We start from the raw sequence: 27,111 nt of genomic DNA on the forward strand, positions 1-27,111 counted from the left end.
ATGTGTCTTATACTGAGAGGTCTAGATTAACATGAAAGTTTACAGTTTGATTGTGAATTGGCAATGAATGTGAATGTGAAGTCTTAGCTGTGGTGACAGATATCCATAAGTGTAGCATGAAGTGTAGATTACATGGGAGGGCAATAACTTTATTACAAGCGGAGCACTCTGTTTGAAGAATGTAAAATATCAATTGCGAGACTGAAGATTAATGTGGGCCATCCTTGGGCTGTGTTCATGAATTTCCTGTCTTTTCTGTCTCTTTCCCAGCAGTCAATGTATTTTTACGTTACACACTTAACGGTTTATGAACTGAAATTGACATCACATCACAAGCTAATATTTATTTTTCCTTTGATAAAAAGGAAATTCTAAGATCAATAAGCTCAAAGGTAATTATTACACCATAATCGTAATTTCCTTGAATGCTCATGCCAGACATTAAGTGTTTGGAAAGAGGATACAGGAAAAAAACAGAGGAGACATTTCTAAAGCAAACAATGTAGAAGAAGATATAATTCTTTCTTAAACATGTTCCTACAGAACTTTGAATCTTGTTGTCCTCTCAGATAAATAAGTGTAAAATTGAATCAAAACAAAGATAAGGATGGATAACTTCTCTCATTAAAGTATCTTGCCCTAGGAAGAGACAGCATGCCCTAATTTATAGGACAAGCTATAGACAAGAACTGAAATGCCCGTTACCATTTAGTATTTTAAAATTCTCAGTCTCTTATAAAAAATGTCAGACTCGGCCCTATTCTCGATAAATAAAACACACCAAGAATAAAACTAGAACAATCTGGACATTATTGAAACATCCTGGCGGATTAAAATTGTGCCAGACTGAGACTGAAACTTGTATCTTTGCTTTTGATGGACAAGTGCTCAACTGACTGAGCTACCCAAGCACAGCTCACAACATGACCTCACAGTTCTACTTCTGCCAGTACCTCATACTTCTCTCTGCCCGTCATTTAAATGAGGATTATCACCAGCAGAGAAATGCTGCATCACAGCACAAAAAATGCAACTATGTTCCTGTTTCTTTCAAAGACTGATTGAAAAGTGAGGTACCAGCTTCCTCATTCTACTTCCCTCAACACCTTGAAAACTTTCCCAAAAATTTTGGCCTGCAAACATATTTGCACTTCTTTAACATGCAACTCACCTCAAACTCCCCTAAATGTAACTCATTCACACTCTCTAGTTCATCATTTGAAGTCGCTCATAACTGACCATTCCCAGTTGCCCTTTCTCACTCACTCATTCTGCCTGACTCATTGACATTATCTCTTTGTGTCTCTCTGTCACTGTCTGCTGTGTCACAGCCACAGTCTCCTTTGTTCTGTCCCCCTGCTACAGTCTCACTGTCACGATCTCCCTCTTGCTCTATCTTACTGCTAATATCTCATTCCTTCCTTCCTACTGCTGCTGTCTCTTCTCATTGTCATTATCCATTTCTTCTTCATTGTCATTGTCATATAATTTATCTTTCATTATAACTGGCTCTCACCCACTTCCTCTTTCTCCTTGTCTTTATTCCTTCTCCTGCTAGCACTGTCTCCTTCACTCTTTTCCTAGCACTGTTGTGTCATTGTCAACAGTGTTCCACTGCCATTCTATCACATTGCCATTCTCATCTTTGCTCTTTCCTTACCACACCCACTGTCTACTGTCTTCTTGTATTTATTACTTTTCCATTTCTTTGCCGCTGTGTTCTTCTCACTCTGTACAAGAACGCACAAATATGTTTGCATGCCAAAATTATTGGAAAATTTTTGAAACGTGCTGAGGAAGGTAGGAGGGAGCACTGGTACCCCACTTTTCAGTCAGTCTTTTAAATAAAAAGGAACATATTCACATTTTTTGCGCTCCGATAGGAGCATTTTCTGCTGCAGCAGGGCATGTGATTTGTATGAAAAGAAATGTACTGGTTAGTAAAATTTAGATTGTTTATTTATGTAAAATTGAAATAACGGAAAACTACTTTTATGCCTCAGACTGGATCTTATACACACAAAAATTTTGAATGTGCTTCAGTACTACAATGTGTGGCTCCTAGATCATAACAGGGATGCTTTACAGCATATCATGTCACTTTATGAACTACATTTTCATCTCACACTGGATTTTACATGCATATTTTGTGTACAAGCAGGGTAAATTGGAACCTCTGTTTCTCAAAAATTGAAAGGGATATGAAGAAAATTTTTAAGGTTGTTCAAGATCAGGATCTAAGGAATACATATCTTAAAAACTTCAGCCCTTCACTATGCATAGCCATCTCAGAATCCAGAGCTGGATTTTGGTACCCAAAAAACAAGTTTTTGGGATGTTTCTCAATAACAGATAAAGAATTTTTGGAAACTGGGAAATGGCTCCTCTAGATAAACACCTAGAGAACATACCATTGAAATTTGAGCAATTTGTTGTGATTATTTATTATTTATTATTTAGATTTTCGCCTTGTACTGTATTTTTTGCATAGAATTAGGGTAGCTTTGTGCCTCAGTATTTTGCAAATGGATAAAGATATTGAGAAAATTTTCAAGGTTGTTCAAGATTTGAATCTTTGAAATATATCTAAAAATTTCAGCCATTTGCTGTACACAACTGACTCTAAGTACTCCGTAGGGTTTTGGCCTGTTGGTGACAGCAAAAAAAATAAATAAATAAAAATAAATCCTTTTGTGGGTTATTCTGAGGAATTGCCCATGAACTAAAAGTGCCTCACTAAGTGCCATCAAGACCACCATAGACAACATCAAATGCAAAACGACCTAAACAGGGGGAAGTGTGTAGTACTTGTACTTTAATCCTGTAGTATAGGATAGTGACACTAAGACTATCCTTTTGTTGGGTATATGAATGGTTATACGAAAAACTCGACCCTGCTATCTCATCACCAATAGAACCCGAGTTATGAGGACCAGAAAATACCATTTGTATGTGTGGCATTTTGAAACATATTAGGTACGCATCCTGCCCCATACATATCGATGTACACATTTCACTAGCTTCCTTGGATACCATTTCTTATTAAATGACAACAGACCTGTCATAACATTGGTGTAAAATAGCCGTTGGCGAGTAACGTCTGGCCACACTTTTGGCAAAAGCAGTGTACAGCGCACACACAGGAGTGCCACTGTGCAATTTTCGGCAGAGGGAGTTTGAATATGGCACCATCTATCTGCAAATTATTGTGTATGCGCAATTTCCGCACCTGCACATTCATCGCGCGCATGTTCTAGAAACAGGGTGTCAATGTGCGGATACCATCAGTTGTACTGAGCCACCAGCAAGGTTGAACCATCTGAAGATGTTGGACAGTTGCTCTGAGGAAATATTGTGGAATTTACACAAACTGATCTGGTGACAAACCCATGAAGGAGACTATTTACAACATATCTGCCAGGAAAGCTTGATGAGTCACATCTGGTACCTTTATGGGGAGGAGATGGCAAAGAATGTATGTGAGTTTGACAAGTTACGTTGCAAGAGAGGTAGATTGTTAAGCAGCCCTGCAGTTTTACTAAGATGCCACGACCAGCAAACCATCCCTATGTTTGCTAAATTGAAACATTTATAAATTCTGCTGCTGCCATTAGAATCTGCTGCTGCCATTAGAATTAAACGATGGGCGAGTGCGGCACATGTGAGAGAAAGGATCTACATCTACATTTACATTTATTCTCTGCAAGCCACCCAACGGTGTGTGGCGGAGGGCTCTTTACGTGCCACTGTCATTACCTCCCTTTCCTGTTCCAGTCATGTATGGTTCGCGGGAAGAACGACTGTCTGAAAGCCTCCGTGCGCACTCAAATCTCTCTAATTTTACATTCTTGATCTCCTCGGGAAGTATAAGTAGGGGGAAGCAATATATTAGATACCTCATCCAGAAATGCACCCTCTCGAAACCTGGCGAGCAAGCTACACCGCAATGCAGAGCGCCTCTCTTATAGAGTCTGCCAATTGAGTTTGTTAAACATCTCCGTAACGCTATCACGGTTACCAAATAACCCTGTGACGAAACACGCCGCTCTTCTTTGGATCTTCTCTATCTCCTCCGTCAACCCGATCTGGTATGGATCCCACACTGATGAGCAATACTCTAGTATAGGTCGAACGAGTGTTTTGTAAGCCACCTCCTTTGTTGATGGACTACATTTTCTAAGGACTCTCCCAATGAATCTCAACCTGGTACCCGCCTTACCAACAATTAATTTTATGTGATCATTCCACTTCAAATCGTTCCGCACGCATACTCCCAGATATTTTACAGAAGTTACTGCTACCAGTGTTTGTTCCGCTATCATATACTCATACAATAAAGGATCCTTCTTTCTATGTATTCTCAATACATTAGTCTATGTTAAGGGTCAGTTGCCACTCCCTGCACCAAGTGCCTATCAGCTGCAGATCTTCCTGCGTTTCGCTACAATTTTCTAATGCTGCAACTTCTCTGTATACTACAGCATCATCCGCGAAAAGCCGCATGGGACTTCCAACACTATCTACTAGGTCATTTATATATATATTGTGAAAAGCAATGGTCCCATAACACTCCCCTGTGGCACGCCAGAGGTTACTTTAACGTCTGTAGACGTCTCTCCATTGACAACAACATGCTGTGTTCTGTTTGCTAAAAACTCTTCAATCCAGCCACACAGCTGGTCTGATATTCCGTAGGCTCTTACTTTGTTTATCAGGCGACAGTGCGGAACTGTATCGAACGCCTTCCGGAAGTCAAGAAAAATAGCATCTACCTGGGAGCCTGTATGTAATATTTTCTGGGTCTCATGAACAAATAAAGCGAGTTGGGTGTCACACGATCGCTGTTTCCGGAATCCATGTTGATTCCTACATAGTAGATTCTGGGTTTCCAAAAACGACATGATACTCGAGCAAAAAACATGTTCTAAAATTCTACAACAGATCGACGTCAGAGATATAGGTCTATAGTTTTGCGCATCTGCTCGACGACCCTTCTTGAAGACTGGGACTACCTGTGCTCTTTTCCAATCATTTGGAACCTTCCGTTCCTCTAGAGACTTGCGGTACACGGCTGTTAGAAGGGGGGCAAGTTCTTTCGCGTACTCTGTGTAGAATCGAATTGGTATCCCGTCAGGTCCAGCGGACTTTCCTCTGTTGAGTGATTCCAGTTGCTTTTCTATTCCTTGGACACTTATTTCGATGTCAGCCATTTTTTCGTTTGTGCGAGGATTTAGAGAAGGAACTGCAGTGTGGTCTTCCTTTGTGAAACAGATTTGGAAAAAGGTGTTTAGTATTTCAGCTTTACGCGTGTCATCCTCTGTTTCAATGCCAACATCATCCCGGAGTGTCTGGATATGCTGTTTCGAGCCACTTACTGATTTAACTTAAGACCAGAACTTCCTAGGATTTTCTGTCAAGTTGGTACATAGAATTTTACTTTCGAATTCACTGAACGCTTCACGCATAGCCCTCCTTACGGTAACTTTGACATCGTTTAGCTTCTGTTTGTCTGAGAGGTTTTGGCTGCGTTTAAACTTAGAGTGAAGCTCTCTTTGCTTTCGCAGTAGTTTCCTAACTTTGTTGTTGTACCACGGTGGGTTTTTCCCGTCCCTCACAGTTTTACTCGGCACGCACCTGTCTAAAACGCATTTCACGATTGCCTTGAACTTTTTCCATAAACACTCAACATTGTCAGTGTCGGAACAGAAATTTTCGTTTTGATCTGTTAGGTAGTCTGAAATCAGCCTTCTATTACTCTTGCTAAACAGATAAACCTTCCTCCCTTTTTTTATATTCCTACTAACTTCCATATTCAGGGATGCTGCAACGGCCTTATGATCACTGATTCCCTGTTCTGTACATACAGAATCGAAAAGTTCGGGTCTGTTTGTTATCAGTAGGTCCAAGATGTTATCTCCACGAGTCGGTTCTCTGTTTAATTGCTCGAGGTAATTTTCGGATAGTGCACTCAGTATAATGTCACTCGATGCTCTGTCCCTACCACCCGTCCTAAACATCTGAGTGTCCCAGTCTATATCTGGTAAATTGAAATCTCCACCTAAGACTATAACATGCTGAGAAAATTTATGTGAAATGTATTCCAAATTTTCTCTCAGTTGTTCTGCCACTAATGCTGCTGAGTCGGGAGGTCGGTAAAAGGAGCCAATTACTAACCTAGCTCGGTTGTTGAGTGTAACCTCCACCCATAATAATTCACAGGAACTATCCACTTCTACTTCACTACAGGATAAGCTACTACTAACAGCGACGAACACTCCCCCACCGGTTGCATGCAGTCTATCCTTTCTAAACACCGTCTGTACCTTTGTAAAAATTTCGGCAGAATTTATCTCTGGCTTCAGCCAGCTTTCTGTACCTATAACGATTTCAGCTTCGGTGCTTTCTATCAGCGCTTGAAGTTCCGGTCCTTTACCAACGCAGCTTCGACAGTTAACAATTACAATACCGATTGCTGCTTGGTCCTTGGTCCCCGCATGTCCTGACTTTGCCCCGCACCCGTTGAGGCTGTTGCCCTTTCTGTACTTGCCCAAGGCCATCTAACCTAAAAAAACCGCCCAGCCCACGCCACACAACCCCTGCTACCCGTGTAGCCGCTTGTTGCGTGTAGTGGACTCCTGACCTATCCAGCGGAACCCGAAACCCCACCACCCTATGGCGCAAGTCGAGGAATCTGCAGCCCACACGGTCGCAGAACCGTCTCAGCCTCTGATTCAGACCCTCCACTCGGCTCTGAGCCAAAGGTCCGCAGTCAGTCCTGTCGACGATGCTGCAGATGGTGAGCTCTGCTTTCATCCCGCTAGCGAGACTGGAAGTCTTCACCAAATCAGATAGCCACCGGAAGCCAGAGAGGATTTCCTCGGATCCATAGCGACACACATCATTGGTGCCGACATGAGCGACCACCTGCAGATGGGTGCACCCTGTACCCTTCATGGCATCCGGAAGGACCCTTTCCACATCTGGAATGACTCGCCCCGGTATGCACACGGAGTGCACATTGGTTTTCTTCCCCTCTCTTGCTGCCATATCCCTAAGGGGCCCCATTACGCGCCTGACGTTGGAGCTCCCGACTACCAGTAAGCCCACCCTCTGCAACTGCCCGGATCTTGCAGACTGAGGGGCAACCTCTGGAACAGGACAAGCAGCCATGTCAGGCAGAAGATCAGTATCAGCCTGAAACAGAGCCTGAAACCGGTTCGTCAGACAAACTGGAGAGGCCTTCCGTTCAGCCCTCCGGAATGTCTTTCGCCCCCTGCCACAGCTTGAGACGACCTCCCACTCTACCACAGGTGAGGGATCAGCCTCAATTCGGGCAGTATCCCGGGCAACCACAGTTGTAGTCCGATCGGGGGATGCGTGGGACGAGCTGGCCATCCCCGACAAACCCCCATCCGTAACCCCACAGTGATGCCCATTGGCAACAGCCTCAAGCTGTGTGACCGAAGCCAACACTGCCTGAAGCTGGGAGCGAAGGGATGCCAACTCAGCCTGCATCCGAACACAGCAGTTGCAGTTTCTATCCATGCTAAAAACTGTTGTGCAAAGAAAGTCTGAACTAATCTACAGAGAGCGCAAACCAATCGACACAAAATTTAAACGGTTATTAAAATACAAGATTGCCTAATTAATGCAGTAATGCTGCTATTTGCGCACTGCTGACACTGCTCGGCGGCCGAAGGAGACTACGCGATTTTACACTATTCAGGTACTAAAACGCGATGCTACAACTCTCAAATACTATAATACGCCCGAAATTTATGAATTAAACAATTCAAGTACCAAACACACGCAAATAAAGTAAGAATTAAACTATGTAACAAATGAGTGAGCTAGGAGTATACGACTTGCTGCTGCAGCTGCTTATGCAACGGCGGCAGGGAGCACACTGACTGTGACCAACCGACACTGGCCGTTCAAAACAAAAATAGAATACAAACGACTACGTGAATTTACACTATTCAGGTACTAAAACGCGATGCTACAACTCTCAAATACTATAATACGCCCGAAATTTATGAATTAAACAATGCAAGTACCAAAAACACACAAAGAAATTAAGAATTAACCATGTAACAAATGGGTGAGCTAGGAGTATACGACTTGCTGCTGCAGCTGCTTATCCAACGGCAGCTGGGAGCTCTATACACGTCAGGAATTGCTCTTGGTGTCCAAACAATTACTATCACTCCAACTGAAGATTTCGGAAAGTTTTTCAGCGGTATCCTGGAGCTGAGTAGACAGCGCCACTTGGGCGCAGTTTTGGTGTTTGTACCTACACCAGGGACCATTTCCATCCAAGATGTGATTCGTGGAATGGAGTAGGCTGTTTCAAAACTTCCTAAAGATGCTGCCAAAGAGATTAGGCATGATACATGCCACATCTTGACTCAAGCTTCATCTAAGATGTCCATCTTTAACATCACCTCAGCTGAAAGAAATGCTTTATGAGAATTGAGAGAAGATCAAGACATCGTCATCTTACCTGCTGACAAAGTAAATGCTACTGTGCTTCTCTCATGCACAGAATGTAACAGCAATACATACAAACTGCTTGACAATCCTGCGTATAGTAAATTAAAAAGTGATCAGACAGGTAGGATCCAAGAAAGACTGTGGAACTCATCAGGAAGAGCTCAATTCCAGTGAAAGTCTTTAAGGGTTTGCATCAACAGGCTGCAGTTCCTCCTAGACTCTATGGCCTACCCAAGATCCATAAGAATGGGGCGCCTCTCCGTCCCATTGTAAGTAACATAGGAGCATCTACTTATTTTGTTGCCAAATACGTGACATCACTATTGGGACCTTTCATAGGCAAGCGTGACCATCACATTCACATCTCTGAAGATCTCAAAGGTCATGTGAAAACTCTTAGATTGCACTCGTCAGATCTCCTAGTAAGTTTCGATGTTGTGTCTTTATTTACAAAGATGTCCTTGCAGGACTCTTTGGAGCTCATTAGCAACAAGTTTGAGGAGGACATAGTTATTTAAACACGTGCTTACTTCAACATACTTCTTATTTAATGATCAATATTTTGAACAAGTGGACGGTGTTGCCATGGGAAGCCCTCTGTCTCCTGCGGTGGCCAATTATTTTATGGACGACTTAGAAGAAAAATCACAACAGTCAGCCATTCTCAAACCCTCTTGTTGTTTGTGGTATGGGGATGATACATGTGTGGTGTGGCCACATGGACTTCATACTCTACCTACATTTCTTCAACGTCTGAATTTGCTCCATCTGAATATAAACTTCACAATGGAAGTGGAAAAAGATGGTACTTTACCTTCTCTTGATGTTTTGGTATGAAGGAAAGCAGATGGAACCTTGGGACACAGCGTGTAACGCAAGCCAACGGATACAGGTCTATATCTTCAGGCCACAAGCTGCCATCATCCTGCACAATGTGGTAGTGCATTATGTATGTTAGTTCATAGAGCACATCTGGTATCTGATACTGAAAGCCTGTCAAGTGAAATACAATATTTGAAGACAGTGTTCCGACAAAACAGTTATTCTGAGAGACAGATAAGTAATGTATTCAGGCCCAGGCGAGTTCAATCTATGGAGCGGAATGAAGATAGGAAGACACCCACCACTTTGGCCTTTTTGCTGTATTTTGGTGCCACGTCATCAAGAATCGGAAGAGCTCTCGTAAGATATGGAATTAAGTGTGTTTTTCAACCATTTGCAAAACTGAGAAAGCTATTGGGTTCGGTTAAGGATGACCTTGGCCTGAGGAAATGTTGGGTGTACAACATTCCTTGTCAGTGTGGGGAAGCATATATAGGTCAGACATGCCGTACAGTACAAGAATGCTGCTATGATCATCAACGTCATACATACCTTCGTCAACTGGAAAAGTTGGCCATTGTGGAACACTGTCTGAGTGCAGGACATTGGATGATTTATGAAAAAACGGCAGTTTTATCCCCGGCATCATCTTTCTGGGAATGCATCATTGTAATATCCATACAGCTGATAATCTCATCAACAAGGATGCAGGATTTCAGCTGAGGACAGCCTGGAACCCTACATTGGCTGCTGTTAAATTACAACATGAAAGCAAGATTATTCGATAACAGACCCGTCATAACGTTGGTCTAGTACAGCTGTTGGTGAGTAACATCTGGCCACACTGTTGGCAAACGCAGCGTACAGTGCACGTGCAGGAGAGCCACTTTGCGATTTTCGGCAGAGAGAGTTTGAATATGGCACCATCTATCTGCAAATTATTTCATATGCGAGATTTCCACACCTGCACATTCATCATGCGCATGTTCTAGAAATGGGGCGTTGATGTGCAGATACTGTCAGTCGTACCTAGCCGCCAGCAAGGTTGAACCACCTGAAGATGCCGGACAGTTGCTCTGAGGAAATATTGTGGAATTTGCACAAAGTGATCTGGCGGCAAACCCGTGAAGACTATTTACAACATATCCGCTGGGAAAGCATGAAGCGTCACAAAACAATGGGTTGTCAGAATGTGGAAGGAGATTGTGAATACAGTACTAGTAGTTGCGCCATGAGAATGCTCTCCACAACTCCCTGCCTATCTAGTAGTTCTTGGTCAAGCACAACTTGACAGTGTTGACCCAACCTCCCCCCCCCCCCCCCCCCCCCCCATGTTTCTCAACAGTTTTCAACAGAATATTTCCTGTGTCTGAGAATGAAGACTAGCCTGAATCCAAAATACTGTGAATAAAAAAATCTTTAAATGAAGTTCCTGTCATTGCCTTCTAAGACGCATGCCTTTCATGGCAGAGTTGCTGAGAAAATTTATAAAATCCAAAGGGGGCTACTTCAGTGAATTATAAATGTTTGTAACAGCACCTTGAGTAAAAATTTGTTTATAATTGTAAGTTCCTGCTTTATGGGCACACCTTGTATAAAATTGTATCTCCTTTGGTTCAGCGTCTTCCTGAATAAGATATACATCATTTGTGAATACAGTCCCAACTTTAATGTGACAAAGTAGCTTCTCACATGAAGTGCTGTGATAAAATTTGTTGTAGCAGCGCTAGAGGTTACTACCAACACTGATGTAAGTAGTTTGCGAGTGTGTATTGCATCTCCCAGCTTGACAGGTTAATATATGGTGCAATAAAAGGTACCGTGTTCCAAACATCTTACAGCAGTTTCACAGTGTAGACAGATTTTCATTTCTAATCTAAAAATTATGTAGTGTTGAAATTGGAGAGTGCCTTGGTATATTGTTATACTACTACTACTACAGTTAAAACTACAGCTAGAAAAATTCTTCCATTTTGTTGCAGCTACTATATTCCACACATCTATTGTGTCAATAGACACTTGTGATACACATGTGAAGCAATAAATTTATATTATTTATAAGATTTTTCTTTTCTTATTCTTTACTACCATTTTCAATAAAGACTTATTCGGCTAACTTGCATTGGTTTGTTTTGTAGCCAATTATCACACTGTAATTTTACCTGATTTGTTGCTCTCCAGTTTTTGGAATTGTGTGGATGTTTCTTGAAGTGCCATCATTATAAATATGTTATTGACTACCTTCCAAGGGTACTGGTGGATGCTGACACACTTACAATTCTTGCAGCCAAATTCATGACTGTTAATACAGAAAGTACCTGTATCCCATTAGGTTTCATTATAACAAGCTACTTACTCCCCCCCCTCCCTCTGTCCTCTGCCCCCTCCTCATACACACTATGTGATCAAAAGTATCCGGACATCCCCAAAAACATAGATTTTTCATATTAGGTATATTGTGCTGCCACTTACATATCAGCGATCTCAGTAGTCGTTAGACATCAGAATGGGGTGCTCCGCTGAACTCACAGACTTCGAACTTGGTCAGGTGATGGGGTGTCACTTGTGTCATGCATCTGTACATGAAATTTCCACACTCCTAAACATCCCTAGGTCCACTGTTCCCGATGTGATACTGAAGTGGAAATGTGAAGGGACATGTACAGCACAAAAGCATACAGGCCGACCTTGTCTGTTGGCTGACAAGAGAGCGCCGACAGTTGAAGAGGGTCATAATATGTGATATTCAGGCATCTATCCAGACCATTACACAAGAATTCCAAACTGCATCAGGGTCCACTGAAGGTACTTTGACAGTTAGGCAGGAGGTGAGAATACTTGGATTTCAAGGTCTAGCGGCTGCTCATAAGCCACACATCATGCCTGTAAATGCCAAACAATGACTCACTTAGTGTAAGCAGTGTAAACATTGGACAATCAAACAGTGAAAAAACGTTGTGTGGAGTGACGAATCATCATACCCAATGTGGCGATCTGATGGCAGGGTGTGGGTATTGCGAATTCCCAGTGGTGTTATAGTGTGGTGGTGTTTTTCATGGAGGGGGATTGCATCCCTTGTTATCTTGTGTGGCACTATCATAGCACATGCTTACATTGATGTTTTAAGTACCTTCTTGCTTCCCACTGTTGAAGAGCAATTCGGGGATGGCAATCACATCTTTTAACATGATCGAGCACCTGTTCATAATGCACTGCCTGTGGTGGAGTGGTTACATGACAATAACATCCCCATAATGGACTAGCCTGCATAGTGTCCTGATCTAAATCCTATAGAACACCTTTGGGATGTATTGGAATGCCAACCTCTCCTCAGTGCAGCACTCCATGAAGAATGGGCTGCCATTCCCCAAGTAACCTTCCACCACCTGATCAAACATATGCGTGTGAGAGTGGAATCTGTCATCAACACCATATTGAATTCCAGCATTATCGATGGAGAGCACCACAATCTTGTAAGTCATTTTCAGCCAGGTGTTCAGATACTTTTGATCACATAGTGTATGTTGAATTGAATTTTTTTACCAAAGTGCTTTCTGTTTGGAGATACCTACACAGAAAAAAATGTATAACAAAGTTGAAAACTTTCACATTTGTGATTTCTTTTTTATTTATTTCATTTCATGGTGTACATTGAATGAGTTATTTAACTTTATATTGAATGTTTTCAAATTCCTGATGACCCAGTACTATTACATTTTGTCGGATGTCTGTCTGTTGATCATAGTTTGTAGTCTGTTCTATTTTTGTCATAGTGAAATGTATAGTACTGTCAGTAGACACACACAAAAAGTACACACACTATCCTACCTTCTGCAACTATTATTCCTTCCTCACAGGGGAGAGGAGTATAGGTTTGGGAAGGTTAAAAAGGAAGGGCATGTCACTCGGAGTCCAGGATGAGAGGTGCCCATTAGAGAACAGAAATGAGTTCTGTACAAGTGTACTTACTTTAAATTCACCAGCGGATCCTACATTGTTTCTGTACACTCAGAGACTAGACTCACAAGTCTCCATCGCTGCCTGTTTAACTGAAAACTCATGACTTGAGTCTGTTGTTGGTTACAAATGGACTATACCGGCAAAGATAGGAGAGCAAGTATTCGAGTTTGCAGGTGTAACTGAGGGCTTGCCACATTGCCACTACATGGGTAGTATTGGGCATGATGATTACTACAATTACTATATGTCAATATAAATTATATCTGTGTGTGAATGTGTGTGCATGTGTATATAAATATGAATAAAAAATTTTCAAAGACTGCTGTAAATTTATCTTAATATTTAATTTCTATTCAGAAAATGTATAACAATTATGTTGACATACATACACTTTCGGCACATTGCGGAGTTTGTGAAAACAGTGTGGTAAACAACAATGAATTGTTTTCTCTAAATGATGATTAATTATTGAAATTTACAGCAGGTTTTGAGAAAGTTACAGTAGTGATTGGTGAGCTCCACACTTTGCTATTATTCGAAAAAAGCAAGTTGCCATGCTGAAAAGAATACACAAATAGCACACTTTTTGGTCGCAGGGACATAACAGAGATGTTGCTCTGGGCCCAGTTTTTGTTTGATAGAGCATATATGTTTTCTTGTGGTGAAGGTGGAATAAATAAGAATGCAATCAGTTTGTTTGCATTGCATGAACTGTGAATGTTTTTAATCTGTAGCATGGACTATAGCATCAAACATTGTAGTGAATGGAGCACATGTACAATTGTATACACTACATGACTTAATTTTCATTTTGCGTCATCTCCACAGTCTCAAAAAACACAGCTTCATTAGGGCCATCTGACCCTGAAAATCGGTCGTACTAAATCATGAGTAGCCCTGTACTTCTACATGCTTTGGTAAGAGAGAAATAGTCAATGAGTAGGAATTGACTGCAGCACCACCATTCTCAGACTCGTCATACTCGTGGAACTACAGCAGGAAGCAAGCAAGCAAGCGAGTGTTATTGTACTGATGTAACAGTGGCACCTGGATTTCTGGTGTGTGCAGTCCTCCACATTAGACTTGTACTCACTCCATTTCTGATCGCTAGTGTCCACTTGTGAAATCTTCTATTGTAAATGTAGGTCTCTTTTACATTCCATGATGTCTGTAATCCAGTTAGTGCTGCTCTTAGTTTTCCATAATTTCTCCACTATTCTCGTAAGGCATTTTTTATTGTTTGTATTCTTTGTCATACAGTGTACTTTTATCAGTTTGTTAATTCTGTATTGCCACATAGGTTTCGTGTTGAGCTTAAATTTTATGATTCCATCTACATATATAAATTTACCTATGATTTTCATTTTCTGTTCTTCTACTGCATTTTTGTTTATTATTGGTCAGCTGACAAATTTTTTGTTCTTCAAAGGGTATTCTGTGGCCAATTTCCTGTACTATTTAACTTGTTGTTGGGCTTCCTGAATTTGTTGGACAGGAAAACAAGACGATAATTGAAACCCAGGCAATTTAAATTTATGCTGTAAGAATGTACAGTTTTGTTGCAGTAATTTTGAATACAATGTTCTTGAGCTTCCAGTCTTATCAAGTGGTTAAAAATGCCTCTATCTTCTGACCAAGTACTCCTTGGCCACTGTCATGTGAAGTGTCTGCTGATGAGCTGCGGATACACTCTTATTTACACTAGCTGCTGGCTGTGACATTAGTTGTGCCTACAGCATCACCATACATGGGCATACATTGACACCATGTTCAGTGCACCCACTTCAACCATGCGATTGCTGGATCCCACACTGTGGTGAGCTGTAACCTGTAATCTTTAATAAGAGAGCTTTCAATGGTTTTTATTTCAATAGCTTCTTTAATTACACTGTCCCAGAAGCCATTAGTATGAGAGCACACTCAACTAAACTAGATTTTTCAAGGTACCATAGCCAGTAAACTACAAATAATATAAATTTATACCCATAAAAATAAATCTGTGGGTGAATTCTGTCAGAAGTTGTTACTTCAAGTAGCAGGGTAGTAAGTGATGACAGGATGGATCAGTTCAGTGGTTCTATGGACTAAGGAATCTACCACGGCAACAATGCCAACGTGCAGCATGTTGAGGAGCCAACGGTCGGCTGCTTTACTGCAAAAAAATGATGCGTGTCGGTGTCGACAGCAGTGCATCAGGGCCAGAGAGCATGTATTGGTTCCACCTGCTTTATTTATTTCTTCGTTTGTTGTCCCCAGTGTCGATGTGCTGTGTTCCTACACTGGCTGAAAAACGGGTTGTGGATTCCGACACTGACTACTGTAAATAATGTACCCGACAGGTGCACAGTTGATTTCACAGTACTTTAATTTCACTGTTCACAACTCCCGCAATAATACAGTTATATGGCCAGTGCACTATTGTTTCACTTTCGATGTGCCTCGTTAATAGTTTGCAGAGAACCTCCACATACTGCTACAGTAGTTTACTATTAAACATCTAAGAGCAGTAAAAACCTAACCACAAAGTTCACAGTTCTTGAAGAATAGAAATGTACATATGGAGCAGACATTGTCAGTGTTTTAACACATGGTCTATTGGTGTAACACTTATTTTACTGTTAAGTTGATGCATTGTTGTCGTTCTGAGCAGCACAGGTTTCTCGTCTGAAACTCGGCTCTGGACTGACTGTCTCATGACCAGAAACTGGCCCTTGTATATCACCACAATAATAGGTGCTGAAACTGCACATTGTTTGAAGTTTAATTTTCAGAAATTACAATTACAACTTAACTCATTAAATTAACTGAATACATTGAAAAATTCCGTCTTTTAACATTTTCATCTACTGCAAGATTTAGGCCATATTATTTGTTTGAATGATGTAACTAACATATATAGTTATGCAATCAATACTTTTTACAAAACTGTTAATTACTGTGGAATTAATGAAGGGCTGGTTTTGCTAACATGTTTTCAAATAGAGATAAATAGATACTTTAAGACTACAAGCATTTCGTCTTCCAAATGTTTATAATTAGTACGGAATTTATATTTGTTTGTAAGTCAATAATAGAATTTCAGTTACGAAACAATTACTGATTCTGCCCTATATCAAAAGATAGTAACAAGGAATAGTCAAAATAAATCAGAAAATCAATCGCATACCTAACACTAAGCGCAAAATCAGATCTGGTGTTACATTCTTTAAAACTGAGGGCCAACATTTCTCTTTTATGGAAATGCAGATTATATTCATGTATGTTAATGGTAAATTGTTAAAAGTGGAAAAACAAGTTTAAGGAGGCAGATGGCAAAACAGGAGGGGAATTAAAATTATCCCTACTTGCTTCATCACAAGTGTCCTCAGAAGGAGGTATAGTGTATTAATGTTTTCAGGTGAGGAATTTTTCAGTTGTTATCACGGAGAAAGAAAACTGGTGTTCTACAGATCAGAGCATAGAATGTCAGGTCCCTTAATTGGGAAGGTAGGTTAGAAAATTTAAAAAGGAAAATGGACGGGTTAAAGTTATAGTGGGAATTAGTGAAGTTCGGTGGCAGGAGGAACAAGGCTTCTGGTCAGGTGAATACAGGGTTATAAATACAAAATCAAATAAGGGTAATGCCGGAGTAGGTTTAATAATAAATAAAAATAAAAAAAAAACAGGAGTGCAGGTAAGCTACTACAAACAACATAGTGAACGCATTATTGTGGCAAAGATAAGCCACAAAGCCCACGCCTACCACAGTAGTACAAGTTTGTATGCCAACTAGCTCTGCAGATGATGAAGAGACTGATGAAATGTATGATGAGATAAAAGAAATTATTCAGATAGTGAAGGGAGACGAAAATTTAATAGTCATGGGTGACTGGGAATTTAAGGAGATGGGACCTGGATAAACTGACAAAACCAGAGGTTGTAGAGAGTTTCAGGGAGAGCATAAGGGAACGATTGACAGGAATGGGGGAAAGAAATACAATAAAAGAAGAGTGGGTAGCTTTGAGGGATGAATGTCATGCATCCATCCTCTGAGAAACTGCTGCTCGTCTGGAACAAAGTGTTTTGGCAGTGCATTGGGTGTGTACAGAATGGTTCACAAAAGGCCGTAGAACATGACAAGGTGGGTCAGGTCACACCACGCAGACCATCCCCCGAGAAGATCAATGCCAAATCCTAAAGGCATTGGAGGACAGATCAGCATCCTCCTCAGCTCTGGCGCAACATTGGAACAGTGTAACACATCATACATTATCAGGGTTGAGTCTGTTGCCATGTATTATGGCATGGGTTACGTGCACGTCACCCCATTCTCCGCCTACCTTTGATGAATGTACAGAAACATGCTACATGGCAATGGTGCATGGAACGATGCCACTGTGGACAGGAATGGCATCAGATAGCATTTTTGTATGAATCCAGGTTCAGTTTGTTTGAAAATGATGGCCACATTTTGATTCACCACAGAAAAGACAAGTGGTATCACTGTGACTCATTCGCTTGAGGTAAACAGTGCCAATTTGAGGCTTTATTGTTGTGGGAGTTCTTTTGGGTACAGGGCACTGTGACCAGTATGACCTATGTGAATAACATCCTGCAACCTGTGGCCATACCCTTTCTGCACAACACCCCAGATGCGATTTTTCAGTAAGCTAGTGATGACTGACCACATGTTGCTCACAAACATGTGCCTTCTTGGTGTTACAGAATGTCCGTTTTTTGCCCTGGCCCGCGAGATCACCAGACTTGTCACCAGTCGAAAATTTTTAGGATATGGTCAAACAATGGGTGCATGCCACATGGATGGCTATACTACAGGGCACCATTCGTGCCTTACATGCATCAATGCCCGTGTGCATTAAACAAGTTATCAAGGCCTATGGTGGATCTTTGCCTACTAGGCAACTGGACACATGTTGAACCAAGGTGACAAGAACGTACAGAATTGCAAGTGGTAAGCAGCAACACTACCTGCAGAAGTTTCCGCAAATTTCTGCATCCTACCATAATGCCAGTTCATGCAGCTGGCTGTTATGTGATTTTATTTCAGGGATTATAAAATGAAGTCCAAAGCACATATTAGGTGGCCAAGGCAGCTAGTGAAGATTGATGTGAACAAACAAGGAAATGAACATTTTGCAGTTTGTAATCAGCCTCAAGGGAATCTGGATTCTCTTTCAGCATGGATCATCATTCTTTACGATACAATTGTGAACCAGTGCTCTGTGTAGGTTGGTGGTCTGTTGGAAAGATTCTAGCTATGTATGCTTAAGGTCTGGGTCCAATTCTCACATCAGACAATCACTTTAACAAGCAGAAACATCCCCTCTTCACGTCTGGTTCCCACTTCACACTAAAAGTGGCGTCCCATCACTACGTACTGAAGGTGAGTTGATGTAGATTGGGCCACGACAGTGGTGGAAGTCATGCCATGTTGAAACTAGCTTTTGTACAAGAGTTCTTTTATTAATGAGCCAGTCATCATGTAAGGTCATAGAGCACTTATTTCTTCTTGTGCTGGAACATGAAATATTGAAAATATTGATACTGGCCTAGACTCACACTCACATCTCCTTTTCATTGGGTTTGACCCTTTTGAGGTAATAAATTTCCAGTGTTTCATTGTTTGCCCATGACACTGAACTACTCAGGGTCTCCACGATTGGCACATGTGTGAGTTCAAATCCCGGTGTGTCACAAAAGTTTCTATCCTGTTATTTCAAGTTGTAGCATGCGCGCACCAAACTACAGGTGTCAAATTATTATAATTTTTTGATGTTTCTCCATACTTTGCCAACAATAACAATGGATACTGGTTTCAACTACCAGTCAGACACAGACTTCTCATCTTATCATTTCAGGTTTAAAAATGCCACTCCTAGTTACTGGTAAAAAAGTATATGATATTCAATCCCTTTCCTTGTGTAATCAACAATAATGATATGTGTAGGGTTTGATTCCCAGTCAACATAGAACTTTTGGTTGTGTTATTTCCTGTTTAGACATCTGCTGGTGAAGTAAACATATTTTCAAAGTCTGTGAGTGACTAGAAGTCAACAACGATAGGTGTTGGGATCGAATCCCAATAATGCAAAATTTTTTCATCTTGTCGTATGATTTTTTAACATTTGTTTCTGCTTAGTTAACAATCCAGTGGGTTCAAATCTCCATCCAACACAAAACTGTAGTCACATTATTTCAACTTTAAAAGTGTGCAACTTTGTTGCTTACGACTGAAGCCATATTTAAGATCTTTTGTGGTTAGTTAACATGAACAATAGTTGATGGATTACAGTGCGGGATCCTAGGCCATTGCAGCATTTTCAGCATATAATTTCAAGGTTAATGTTGGTTTTTGAAATGTCATTTATTGTAATAAATTTGAGTTTACAAGTTTAATGGTTGTGTCATGTCTAATAACTTGTTTTCTGATATTTGCATTATCATGGCATTAGTTTGCATCTGGATTGAAAGCCATACAGAGCAGTTACCTTTTGCAGTCTCTTGCAGTAACCATTTTGTATGGTCAAACGCCTGTACTGGAAAGAGAACAGACCACTTACAAGACGGGTGTGTTATGTGGGTTGCATACAGATCAGGTGAAATGCAGTTCAGGTCGTTTGAACACTTTTGAGCTTGATGTTACATTGGAATTTTTTCCCCTGTAGAACTGTAACTAAGTTGTTTGCATGAAAATACTCTACTGAGTCCTCTGTGACAGCCATCATATGTCCTACAAATATATTTTTGTTACTCCCTGTAATTAAATTAAGATACCATAGTCACCTGCAAATTACGTAGAGTGTAATAAAATTAATTTTTCTTCCAGCTCTGATCGTCTAATAGACGAGCAGATTTCAATTGCTTTGGACACGAGGGAACACTTAGTTTCTCAGAGACATGCTTTTAAGAAGTTTCAGACAAGGATGCATGATTTATCCAACCGCTTCCCAATGATCAGCAGCCTCGTGCAGAGGATCAACTTCAGGAAACGTAGAGATTCTATCATTTTGGGTGTTGTCATTAGTGTGTGCGTTATTCTGTTACTAATGTACACATTTCGCTAGCAGTGCAAAAATATTTGTCAAAAAACTGGGTCCACAATAGTTGAATTGTTCTCCCAGAAGAACATTCAGATATTAAGTTTTAAACTGTTATGCATCATTCTAAAAGGCTAAGTTGTGAAATTCACCATGTTGAAACTGATGATGACAGTAGTTACCTTTAATTTTTTTCTCTCTTCTTGTGTTTAGTTTCTTTTACAACAGATATTGCTAAAAGTAAGAACTATTGTCATGGTTGTGTATTTTAAAATGTAAAGATTTAATTCTTCTTTTTGTGTACATTAATTTAAATTTTGTTGATTTTTAAATTTTTTATTCTTGGCTGGATTAATTTCATCATTTAATTTATATTCTGAACTGTAGTTACTTCGTAAATTGGCATTAGTTTAAATTCTTCATTAAGTGAATTTGAAGGATTGTGTTTTGTAGTAAACCATGGAACTGAAAGTTTTTCAAAAGTTTTTGTATCATGGCCATTGAGTTGAGACCATCTATCACAAACTTAGTTGCCCTCTTTCTTGCTTTCATGACAGCTTATGGTAAGAGAGTGATTTCTGTAAGATATCTAGAACAGTCCACAAGCATGAAGAATTACATTATAATTCTGTTGATTTATATTTGGATCTTAAATCGTGGGGTTCATGTAATTATTTTATAATTCCTTGCATGTTATAAACCCTCATACAGTCCTCTGTGTTCAAATTAAAAGGTCTTTGCAGCAAAAGCATCTGTGCCATCATTTTAGGAACATAAGTCAATTGACATACCAACACAAAAAGTGCTCTTAATGGATGTGGCAGATATTACCCCAGGTCAATTTTTGTTCTTCTTGGGTATCACTAGTGCAGCATTACATTTAGTGAAATTTGTTACATTCCTCTCTCTCTTCTGTAATTAGTCTTCATGTAATGTTGTAGAGATTTGATGGCATAACATTTGTGTGGTTCACTCTTTCAGATTTTCCAATCTCAAATCACATTACATACTGGAGTTGCATATTATCTTAGATAGCAGTGATCTAATACCAAACCTGTTGTAAACAAACAGATTTCAGTGTGGATTGATGGTCAAAATTAATGGTCATGCAATGTAAAAATTGATGTATTGAACATGTGTTGATTTTTCTCCATAATAAATGTTTATGTGGTCCATAATTACTTGCTGCTATTGTAAATTTTTTTATGTGTATCATTTTACAAGTTATAAAATAATTTATTATTATTTACATTTGTATCAAGTAAATGTGCTTTGAACTTTCTTTATAGGTCATAAAGTTTTTCACATTTTCAGTTGAAAATTTTGTCTATGAAATGCTTGCAATTCAAAGACTGGAGCTCATTGTATAAGCAGAATAAAAAGCAAATAATGGTTGCATTCACAATGTATCATGCCATTTAATTTTTAATACTCCTGAAGAAACATGTATTATCATTTCTCAATTGTTGAAGTTATTCGCTGCTGTATTGTAAATAAGATGCTGCTCAGCAGTTTGGTATTTTGCATAAAACATATACAAAATTATAACACCCTGGAAGCGAGAAATTTGTATCCGGGACAGAAACTGTGATGTGTGCACATTTAGTTATTTTGGTAAATACTGTAGGAATGGTGGATGTTAACAACTAAAGATAACATGTATTGTTAATTGGTGTGTTAGAGAGAGAGAGAGAGAGAGAGAGAGAGAACTGCAAGAATTTGCAGTTTACTTACATATGTAATAAACTTTTTTCATATTAAAGGCTATTTATTTTGATATTAACAGTGTTATTCTTGTATATTTCCCTCGATGACATCACCTTTGTCTTTACTTTTCTGCAGCATTCTTTAATATGGGTACCAACATAGCCTAATTACACTGGTATTCAGAAATATGGCACTATGTACAAACAAATGTAACAATAGTACATGTAACTTTGTTCTCAGATTTCAATTGTGTTTTTGTGATTATTAACAAACCTACTAAAAGGGGGGATGATACAAAGTGAAATAAGGACGGTAGGTAAGACTGAAGACTGTTTCCATTGTAGAATGATTGAAGTTGTCCATTCCTGTAAGTAAAATTTGTGCATGTTATCTAAATGAATTGTGATAAAAACTTAATTTGGTTGCCTCTGCATTTAGTATTCATTTCACTGTGAGTATGACTTTCCAACAGTTGCTGTATCTCTCCACACTCATTGTCTGTCCTCATATATTGTTTCTGGCAATAGATTACCAATTAGAACAATTGTAGGTATGGGTTACATTGTGATAATCTTGCAGTCATGCAGTATGTGACTATATGCACAATCAAAGACAGATTTGTAATGCAAAAATATTGCATTAACCTTACGGGTAAGAAGTCAAGAACAAGTTTAGAACAGGTGAATATAAAATTATACTGTTTGACATAAGTTACTGTGATAAACCAAAATAATAAAAGTTGTGTGAGAAGGATATCATGTGTTCAAAGGACATGCACACTATGCAACAGGCCTTTAACCTATAGGCAACTTTCTGAAATTGGATAAGTCCAATCATGAAACATGTATTCAGGTTGTGGAAAAGTTCAATTGTGGTTGCATGTAACTTCTTTCATTTCTCCGCCATTGCTTACGTATTATGCATTACTCCCATTACATCTCTCAGGGATTAAAGAAGTGTTAGAAGAAAGACAAACTTAACTCACCCCTCCTCTCCTCTCCTCTCCTCTCCTCTCCTCTCCTCTCCTCCCTTATCTCCCTTAATGTACCATTTTTGGTGGGTAGTGTCGATCTATGAAAGCCTTGGCATGTCGTTAACTGTACCCGGAGAGGTGTTGCTTGTGATAGCAGATATGTCAGCCACAGACAGTAAGACTGAAGGGAAGGGTATTTATGGTGTGGACGGAGTAGCAGCATTTTTGGTGTTTCATTGATGGGGTAAGGCTGTTGCAGAGCTCCAACAGACAGATGTCAACGTCCAAGATGTTAGGTCACTAGTGAACCCTAGTGAAACTAGCTGAACAAAAATTCTTGAGGTTATAGAGGAACTAGGACTCTGTGCAAATGACAAAGGTAGTGTCAATGAACCTGAAACACATGAGGTGTGGATCTAAGAGTGTAGGTAAGATTCTACTAGGCAGCTCATGAAGAGAGAGGCATTTGGGGAGGACATACTAATGCTCAATATTATACTGCAGATTTGTTTGTAGGTATGTGCTTTCAAGGAAGTATGTTTGTTGATGGTACAGTGCAGCTATATAGTAAAATATCTGGAACGGAAAGTTAATCATCAGCATGTATTACTAATTTTGACTTGCGGCAGTTAAAGGTATAGACTTTTCATAAAAACCATGCAAAAACATACACTTCCTCAACAGGCAGTGGAGAGGTGCATCTTGTTAATTACTAGGAGGGACTGAAAAACTTGCATGAACCACTAAAAAAGGATGGCGTTGAAGACATGCTTATGACTGTAATGAAAATGAAACAGTTGGCATATATCCACATAAATGGATCTTAAGTAAACCAAGCAACTTCTCTGCAGATTCCTTAAGTTAACCATAGACAAGACACAGTGACCCTAGTAAAGGAGGACAGAAAACATGCAGGAGTAACATAGGTTCATATAAGAACAACTTAGTGCACAAAGTAGTCAGGAGGCAACCTGTATCGTGCAGTTGATGCCAAATGGCTGATGATGTGCAATGAATAGGGTGTTGCAGGAGGATAATTGGACAATTTGTATCTGATGGCAGCAGTGGGTTATTAATGTATGAATAAATGGACTTCAGTCAGAAGGACATCAGTGGTAATGAGGTTGTGGTGGTGACAGCCAACTCTGATACAAATCCTTTCAGTGAAATTATTGTGAACTATAATTTACGTGTTGCTGTAACATATTGCATTTCCTTACAAATATGAGCAACATTTTTTTTTGCCATTTTCTCTCCACGTGAAAACAAAGTAGTTACTTCAGTCTTGGCAGGCCCAGTGTCAACATTTATTCCTATGTGTGGAAAAGATAAATTTAGAAAGTACAGTAAAATTGAGTATTATGTTACTTGGAATAAAACTAATACTCCCTAATAGATCATTGCAGCCTCCAGTTATATCTGTAGCCACAGTTCAGTCCCCTAACATGGCACTAATAACAATTTTCTGTAGAACATGGTCTACTTTCTGCTTCTCTATGATGGCACAGCTTGACTGCATCACACTTAAATGTTAAGTATAGCATTACATATGAATTTTTCCCCTTCCAAAGCCAAAACTGGTAGTATAATGAAGACAAAACAGAAAGCAACTTATTTGGAGAACTGGTGATAATGACAGGACTGACATTGTTGCAATGAACACCTCTGAGCTGCATTAAAAACTTTATTGTTGTAATATATTTGGGCTTAGTACATCATAAATGGAAATGGCAATGGTAAAATACAAAATAACCATCAGCTGCAAAACTTTGCCAATGTCACTGACCAAGCAATAGTTAAAAACAACCAACATTGGAAAACATAAAACCTTACTTTCATCCTGTTATACTGTTTCTCCATAACACATTATAGTACAAACATAGATGTATACCTTGAATACACTGTTTTCCTTCTTCTGATAAGGGACTTCAAGAGACTCCTTTCCTCACCAATACTGCATTTCATACTTTACCTATTCACTTATTTTTAAAAGTCTTTAATAGCACCACATTCCAGATGCTTCCAGTTTCTTCTCTGGATTTCCAATGGCCCACATTTCTCTTCTGTGCAATGCTGTGCTCCAGAAGTACACCACTTCACCACTTTCAGGTCTTCCTCAGTTCCGTACAATATTGGATATCACAGTCATACATACTGATCCTGTAATTTGTTCTGGCATAACACTGCTTGCTCTGTGAAATAGAACTGTTAATTTATTTATCCAGTATCATCAATGTGTTCAAGTGCTCACTTTTGTATGATTGTAAAGTAATCATTAGTTTTGGGTAACCTCCTTTTACTTAGGAGGGCTGTTTTTTTTTCAGAAATTAAAACAAATATGGATAAGAAAAGATTTTTGTAGTGATGTCTGGAGACATGCTGAGTATTTTCTTATATAATTACCATGATGATTGAAACATTTTTTTCATGGCCACTTTCTTTTCCTGCTTGTCTGCAAACACAGTGTTACAGTGCCTTACAGTTTCTCATTTGAGATGAAACACCGTGTGCCTAACCACTTCAACTCTATGTCACCTAGTGTAAAATCTAGACTGCAAAATGTAATTTGAACAATTAAGAAAATATTTATTTTATGTAGCAGCATCTTGTATGAAATTGTCATTGAGCAGAATGGCAACTGAACTACACTATGCATCTTCATTTGTAGATAAATGAGTTGCATTGTGTTACATTTAATTTCCCCTTCAACACCACTGCTTATTTTCTGTATTTGTCAGAATTTTCCATTGGTTTTTCGTTTGTTAGTGAACATGACATCGACAGAACAAAAGTTAAAGACAGATAATTCAAAGTAGCTTCAGGGAATCGGCAAATCTAATCCAAGGTTTCTCTCTTGTTATACAAAATCATTTTATTGATAACTTCAGTTTGTGAATCAACAAGCTTAATTTAAAGTTATTTGTTTATGATTCAGAAAAAACATCTGTCACTGAAAGAGTTTGTTACTATTCATAAGCTGCCAAATGATTGGAAGCTGCTTTGAATGGGTGTGTTGGATGAAATGCTGAAACACAAGTACCAGAAATACCAAGGGTACTCAAGTATTATCCTCTCCAATGGAAACTGATTCCTCTGTAGGCAGTACAGGGTCCATGACCACCTACTGACTTGACCGTTTGTAGTGTGCCAAAGGTATGGCTAGAAGTCCTGTACAGGAGAGGCAAGGAACAAGGAGAACTTGGGTATTACACCTGTAACCAACACATTCGATGTGCTGTCTTCCACTGAAATTGAGCCTGTGTAACGCACTTCATCTGTTGTGAGGCCTGTTGTGTAACATGTTTGGGAAGCAAGTGTAGATGAGTAGTATATACTGAATGTTGTTATATAGGGAAATGGCAGCAAGGAAACCTAAAGAAAAGGTTTAATTAACACAGCTGCATCTTGTATGGAAATGTCATGGAGCAGAATTATACCTGAACTATATTTTTCATCTTCATTTGTTCTTAACATATCTGCATAGTTTGGGCTCTAGGTTTATTCTTGAGCCATTCCAGCTACAGAAAAAATCAGCCTTGTCCACAGAATCTCAATAAAACTCTCATTCTAATACCCATTGTTATGGTATCAATGGAAGGTTTTGTGATAAGCTAGGCTGAGCAGATTCTTTCTTTCCCTCTTTTTATTTATTTATTTATTTAAAAATTAGGTGGTTCTTCATCTTGTCCAGATATTGACCAGGAAGTGTTAGTGTAAGATCCAAGGAAACACCCCTCCCCCTTCCCCTCTAACAGATGAGGTGCTTAAAATTATAGTGATCAACAGCTGAAGCATTTGTAACAAAATCCTAGAGTTTGAAGTATTCCTAAAATTCAGTGGAGCTTGCATAATACTAGGTACAGAAGGTTGAAACTGAGAGCAGTGAGATTTTTAAGTAAATATATGCATCTAAAGGCTAATCCAATGAAAATGGAGGTATTGTATTCATTGGATTAGATAAACACAAACAGAAACTGATGCTGCATGTTACATTATGTAACATGTTGGCTACCTTGTGGCCACTGGCAGCCACAGCAGGTGGCTCTGCTGAGCTGCCACTTCCTGGCAGTCAACATGATAAGCAAGACTCAGTATACTGTGCAGAGATTTTGAATTATT

General features: G+C 39.5%; 1 protein-coding gene across 1 annotated transcript in view; it reads left to right on the forward strand.

Moving 5' to 3' along the window:
• LOC124711362 (Golgi SNAP receptor complex member 1) overlaps positions 1–21,774 on the forward strand; it is a 55,276-nt gene extending 33,502 nt beyond the window's left edge. The window contains exon 6 of the mRNA XM_047241401.1: positions 20,102–21,774. Coding sequence (XP_047097357.1) covers positions 20,102–20,339 — 238 coding nt within the window. The 3' untranslated portion in view covers positions 20,340–21,774. The remainder of the gene's footprint in view (positions 1–20,101) is intronic.
• The last annotated feature ends 5,337 nt before the right edge of the window (positions 21,775–27,111 follow it).

This window comes from Schistocerca piceifrons, chromosome 8 (genome assembly GCF_021461385.2).
Source record: "Schistocerca piceifrons isolate TAMUIC-IGC-003096 chromosome 8, iqSchPice1.1, whole genome shotgun sequence".
Lineage (NCBI taxonomy): Eukaryota > Metazoa > Arthropoda > Insecta > Orthoptera > Acrididae > Schistocerca > Schistocerca piceifrons.